The sequence below is a fragment of the Xiphophorus maculatus genome, chromosome 4 (assembly GCF_002775205.1).
Source record: "Xiphophorus maculatus strain JP 163 A chromosome 4, X_maculatus-5.0-male, whole genome shotgun sequence".
Classification (NCBI taxonomy): Eukaryota; Metazoa; Chordata; class Actinopteri; order Cyprinodontiformes; family Poeciliidae; genus Xiphophorus; species Xiphophorus maculatus.
In genome coordinates, this window is record NC_036446.1 from 170,233 (window position 1) to 176,439 (window position 6,207).

The 6,207-nt window shown below is 47.8% G+C and overlaps 1 protein-coding gene across 1 annotated transcript; it reads right to left on the reverse strand.

Annotated features, from left to right (window-relative positions):
• Window positions 1–669: 669 nt before the first annotated feature.
• LOC102238003 (transient receptor potential cation channel subfamily M member 1-like) lies at window positions 670–4,864 on the reverse strand. Its single transcript, XM_023332310.1, has 5 exons — window positions 4,246–4,864; window positions 3,927–4,129; window positions 2,629–2,761; window positions 2,182–2,540; window positions 670–1,142 (listed from the first exon to the last, which is right to left on the reverse strand). The coding sequence occupies exons 1-5, from the start codon at window positions 4,437–4,439 to the stop codon at window positions 670–672; spliced, it is 1,362 nt and encodes a 453-aa protein (XP_023188078.1). The 5' UTR covers window positions 4,440–4,864.
• Window positions 4,865–6,207: the final 1,343 nt, after the last annotated feature.

Below are 6,207 nucleotides of genomic sequence, written 5' to 3' on the forward strand. Positions count from 1 at the left end.
TTGTGGCCAGACAAGGTATTGCAATAACTCTTCTCTGAACATTGAGCTTCTAAACAATCTTTACTTTTCATGACTTTTTTAATTTGGTGCAGAGAAATAATCAAACTGGCCATCACATAAATCTATGATTTATTAATAAAATGTGAACAGACATGATGAGCAAACAGATTTTCACGCTGAACAATAAAGATAAATGAAAAACTTCTCCAAAAGTAACCAGTATAAGTTAGTGAAAATTTTAGTCTTATCCCAGTTGATCACTGCTGGTGTATTTTATGTATTTCAGATTTAAAGTTTGAATGTAAAATGTTCTAAATTTAGTCTGCATCACTTCCTGTTTCCTCCATCACTGTTCACCTGAGATTTCTCTGGCTACTTCCTACTTCATGTCAGATGCTGACTACACTCATGTTCTCCAACAAACCGTCTCTTCAACATCAAGAGAACAAGTGTCCGTTAGCAAACTGGCTCCCAGTGCTCCCAGTGCTCCAGACCAGTGGCCCCAACCAACACCTGATTTAGTCAACGCTCTGTTTTTCTGTAACTTCCTGTTTCCTGTTTTGCTGCAGAAACTACAATTTTTTTTACTCTGGGAAAAAAAGCAGAATTTGAAAAACCTCCAGAACCCAAGAGGCCAAAGACCCTCTGGTTCTGGTTCTGGTTCTGGTTCTAGTTCTGGTTCTGATTCCGTCTGAACACTGACACCAGGTCTGTGACACTGCTGGAGGGGCGGGGTTTCTCCTCTTCCTCACACCTCTTCGTCCTCTTCATCACCTGGTTACTGCTGAAACTTTTGGATCGAAGGCTCGGGTACTTCCTATCTTCATCCACCAGCAGCTCCTCTTCATCAGCATCTGGTTCAGGAGCTGGAGGCCTGGCTCCCTCCTCTTCATCAGCGCCCTTCATCGTGGGGCGGGGTGGGCTGTGGAGCGCCCCCTGTTGGGCATCTGGAGACAATAAATACTGCATCGCCTTGTCCAGGGGCCCAGAGGAGCCGGCCTGCAGCCGGCTCCTCTGGGCCAGACCGTCGGCGTCCGCCGGGTTGCCGTGACGAAGAGGAGAGGCGGGGCCACACGGTGAGATCAAGATGTCCACGTTGGACAGAGACTGTGTCCTGTCCCTCAGACTGGAGACGAGATCGCCTGAAACCAGAAGGAGGCGTTCAGACCGGGTTCCTCATTGATACAGAAACGCAGAACCAGCGCCACCTTCTGGCCAAAACACAAACTGTTTCAGAAATCGCATCTAGTCACAGATTTTAATAACTGTTTTAATCCAAGTCTAAATATAAAGGAGAGAAATTCAGTTTATGATGCCTGGTGGTCAAACATTAGCTGAGCAATGCTAGCTTCCTCCTGAATATGCATGTGGCGACAGTGGAGAGCAAATTAAATCATTTCCTGTTGTAAGACAAGAATCTGAGTCCTGGAACCCATAAGGAACTCTGCAGGTAGATTTAGCACTAAACGATAAAAACTGGGATCTGGAACCAAATTCAGTAAAAACCAGTCAAGTGCCGGGAGAAACAAGGGGGATCCGCAGGGTAACGGGGGGAACGGGGGTACCAGGGAGAACTGGGGGCAACCATGGGGAACGGGGAGGATAGGGGGGAACAGGGGAACTGCAGAGTAAAGGGGGAAACTGAGAGGAACAGGGGAACCGGGGGGAACCGAGAGGAATGGGGGAACCAAGGGGTAAGGGTTAGTTAACTAAATTCAGTAAAAACCAGGGGGAACCGGGAGGAATTGGGAACACACCAAGCTGTGTATCCCATAGCAACAGTGACACCTGATGATTCCTTGTTGCTTGGACTTTTAGTTTCTCTGATTTTCTCTTTAAGAACCTTGTGTGTGTAGAGCAGTTGCCTTGTGATTGGAAGGTTGTTGGTTCAATTCCTGCTTTATCCTGTTACATGCATCAGCATGTAACAGGATAAAGCAGGAGCCCCAGGCTGAGCCCCAGGCTGTTCACCGATCTGTGTATCGAATGTGACTCTAGAGTAAAGAACTTTCAGTGGTCAAAATGATTTGAAAGCATTGTAGAAGTTCAGTCCATTCACCATTTTAGTTTTTATCATTTTATGTATCAATTCTTTGTTTTGTTTTGTTTAGATCTTTTTGTCCAGCTGTTCTGTGGAGGCCTAAATAAATCCATAAATGTGGCATCGTCATGTTTCCGTACCTGCTGTTTTTGCTCCCGTGGAATTCGCCGTTTCTCTCTCTGGACTCAGACGGACTCTCCTCTCCTCAGCGTCCGTCTGGTCGTCGTGGTCCAGCTGGTACCGGTACAGGCTGCAGCCGTCGACACTGCCGACGCTGCTGCGCCGCATTGGGCCGGGCGGCTCGAACACCGACGAGCCCCCGGAGCGAGACCGGACCAGCTCGGCCCGGTCCACTCCGGCCAACTTCTCCAGGGCGTTCATCATCCGGCCGGAGAAATCCTCCAACTGGGCCAGGCGCAGGTCCACCGTCTGCAGTGACGCCTTCATGGAGCGCTGCCGCTCGTTCACCTCCTCCAGCCGCATTGCCATGTTCTCCACCCTGCAATGCCCAGAGACGGTCAGCAGCTGAGGGGTCAAAGGTCAACTATCAGCTCAGAGCTACTGCTGTACTGGAGGTCAGAGGTCACCTCTCAGCTGTGACTCTGATTCGCTCGTTGTTGGAGGACTGCTTCTCGTCTTCTTTCTCTCTAAAGTATTCCTCCACACATTGCTCCTCGAACTCGTACAGACTCTTTATCTCTTCTGCGTTCAGAACCAGCTCTGACGAAGCAAAACACAGAAATCTGATTTTTACAAACTGTTACTGTCATGCAGAGGATCAGATGTTGTGATGAAGTTGTAGATTTAATGAAAAAGAAAAATCAAAGCTTAAAAATAATAACAGGGAAAGCAGGGAGCCAGAGAAGAACAAAAAACACTTTAACCAGGAAGCAAAAAGACAGCAGAGAGAACAAGGAAGTAATAATGGAATTAAACTGGATTAAACAGGAGGAACCAGCAAGGAGGAACTGAGAATGAGATGCCGAAGTACTGGAGGGTGAATGCTGAACAAAGTCCTGGGTTGAGCTAACCGGCTGACAAGCTAACTAGGAAATTACTCTACCAAAAATAAGGAGACATAAGAAAACTGGCGTAACTAAGAAAAGGACTAGAAACAAGTAATAAACATAACTAGAATCACTAAGGAGGAACTGAAGTAAAACTGGTTCAAGGCAGAACTAATAAAACTACAGAACACAAAGAAAACCTGAAACAAACTGAAAGATCCTGACAGTTTCTGGATCCAAAGAGGAAACGTTGAAACCAGAGACTCAGTTCACCTCCTGATTCTAAAGCTGCTTTTATTCTCCCTCAGCTGGGCCTGATGAACAAGCAGAAACTGTTTCATGAGTTTTACTTTTAATACAGTTGATCTGGAAAAGATAAGGCAATAAGATTCCAGTCACACAGACTCTTTACCCTACTGGCCTCTGGGAGGCGCTACAGGAGCCGGACTGTCGCTGTCCTGCACTCTCCCACCTGTCGGCTGTTTTCTCTTGTACACAACAGCAACACATGTTTATGCGCATACTTACAGTTTTAGCATGTAAATATTTTTGTTATTTTGTGTTTTTCATGTCTTTTAATTTTTTATTTTAGTCTTTAAAGTAACAGAATCAAACCATATTTTTCTCTGCATCATTTCAAATCTTGACTCCTTTCTTGGACGTTTGAGTAAAACCGTGTTGATGTGTTGCTGCTCTTACTGCTGGTGAGGAATTTATCCATCTTTCTATAAACTCACTAGCTATGCTAAGTGAATTGATTTATTAGTGGTTCTGTGTTCCTGGGCCAGCGTCTGAGTCTGCAGCCACGCTTTTTCTACCAGCAGCTGATTAAATTATTCTGTTTCCAGAATAATTTCAGGTTCCCCAGTGGTTCTTACGGAGCCGGCGCGCGCGGTCGTCCCGCTCCCCCTCCGGCTTTCGCCTGCAGGTGCAGCACAGCCTCTTCAGGGCGATGTAGATGTGGGGGAAGACAATGAGGGGCGGCGGCAGGATGGGGCGGTCGTGGAAGGTCATGATCAGCTGGTACCGCTGGAACTTCCACACCTGGTTGGAGATGGACTTCACCTCAAAGAAGGTGTTGCTGTGGAAGAGACGGTTGCGATAGCAGCAGTGTCTGGAAATGCGTCGGACATATCAGCGTTCTGCTGAAAACCAGGAACTGATCTGTCTGTAGATCCTGTTGAAGTGTAAACTAACTTGAAGACGGCAATGAGCAGGTTGACCAGGAGGATGTTGGCCACCAGCAGGTAACACGCCATGATGGCCGGGGTCAGCCAGGCTCCAGGAATACATGGAGGAAGCTTCTTCCCATCTTCATCATACATGTTGTCTCCACATGGAGCTGAAAACACAGACAGATACATCAGTGCCAGTTCCTCTACAGTCTTCATGGATGGACTGGAGATTCCCTGCAGCTGAAGGCCGATCTGTCATCAGGAACGTTGCCTGGTTCTGCTTGTTCTCATCAGAACCATCAGTCACCTGACTTCTCTTTGGACTCACCGTGTCAGCTAGCATCGTTCTTTCTACAGTTATTAGCCCCCTGCATGGTGCCGTGGGTGTTCCTTCAGGCTTCCCAGGACCAGAGGCAAAAGTCTGAGACTATTTAAAGCCTCCATGTAACTTTGAGCTAGAAGGAAGTCAGAGTACCTGGAGAAAATCCCCACATGGAAAGGGAGAACAAACTCCACCCAGATAGATGTTGACAACCTGATTCCTTTGAACGGTTCTTTACCAGAACAAAACTCTTTGCTTGCTTATGATGATCTTCACACACGGCAGAAGCTGTTACTAAAGAATTTAATGTAAAATTAGATTTATTTAATTGGTGAATAAATAAAATACATGTAAGGGCCTTTGGGTCCGTTTTGGTCAGGTGTCATGGCGGCTCTGATGCAGGAGGATGAGGAGGGCCACCTTCCTCCTGCATACGGTTACCTCATCATAACTGATCACTGCTGGACTCTTAATTATTATGACAACAATTTTGTTTCTGCCAAAGAAACTCAGGTTAACTTTTCTCTCAACTGTTTGTTACATTTTGTTTCTATTTTGAAAATAGCACTAAAATGTTAATACAATTAACACTAGGAATATTTAACATCTATATTTGTATATTTTACCCTCCATTGGCTGCCACATTATTGTGGTGGAGGGGTTTCAGTGTCCCAGTGACCCTAGGAGCTCTGCTGTCTGGGGCTTCATGACCCTGGTAAGGTCACCCCAGGCAGTCAGGTCCTAGGAGAGGAACCAGACAGACCTCAAGACCCCTTATGAGAGTCGTGGGTTCAGTGTTCCCTCGCCCGGGTCACCGGGGTCCCACCCTGGAGTCAGGCATCTCACAAGGGGGAAGCAGTACAGCACCAACACTCTTTACCGCCAGTGCTGTCCTTTGTCACCGATTCTGTTCATTACTTTCATGGACAGAATCTCTAGACCAGCCAAGGTGTTGAGGGGATCCGATTTGGTGGCCTTAGGATCTCATCTCTGCTCTTTGCAGACGATGTGGTCCTGTTGGCTTCATCGGGTCGTGATCTGCAGCTCTCGCTGGAGCGGTTCGCAGCCGAGTGTGAAGCGGCCGGGATGAGGATCAGAGCCTCCAAATCTGAGGCCATCATGGTCTTGAGCCGGAAAAGGGTAGAGTGCCTTCTCCGGGTCAGGAGGGTGTCCTGCCCCAAGTGGAGGAGTTCAAGTATCTCGGGATCTTGTTCACAAATGAGGGAAGAAGGGAGCTGGAGGTCGACAGGCGGATTGGTGCAGCGTCTGCCATCAAGCGGGCGCTGTACCGGTCTGTCGTGGTGAAGAGAGAGCTGAGCCAAAAAGCAAAGCTCTCGATTTACCGGTCGATCTACGTTCCCATCCTCATCTATGGTCATGAGCTTTGGGTCATGACCGAAAGAACGAGATCGCAGATACAAGCGGCCGAAATGGGTTTTCTCTGCAGGGTGTCTGGGCTCTCCCATAGAGAGAGAAGCTCAGTCATCCAGGAGGGACTCAGAGTAGAACCGCTGCTCCTTCACATCAAGAGGAGTCAGTTGAGGCTCAGGACACGCTGGAGGGACGATGTTCCTGGGCTGTTTCTCAGATTCCCCCATAGGAGCTGGAACAAGAGGCTGGGAAGAGGGAAGTCTGGGCCTCGCTTCTGAAGCTGCTGACCCC

Coding starts and splice junctions, on each gene's coding strand:
- LOC102238003 (XM_023332310.1), bottom strand. CDS start 4,439: ATGAAGACTGTAGAGGAACTGGCACTGATGTATCTGTCTGTGTTTTCA. Junction 4,130..4,245: donor CTGCTCATTGCCGTCTTCAA/GTTAGTTTACAC, acceptor TCTCTTCCACAG/CAACACCTTCTTTGAGGTGA. Junction 2,541..2,628: donor ATCAGAGTCACAGCTGAGAG/GTGACCTCTGAC, acceptor TGGGCATTGCAG/GGTGGAGAACATGGCAATGC.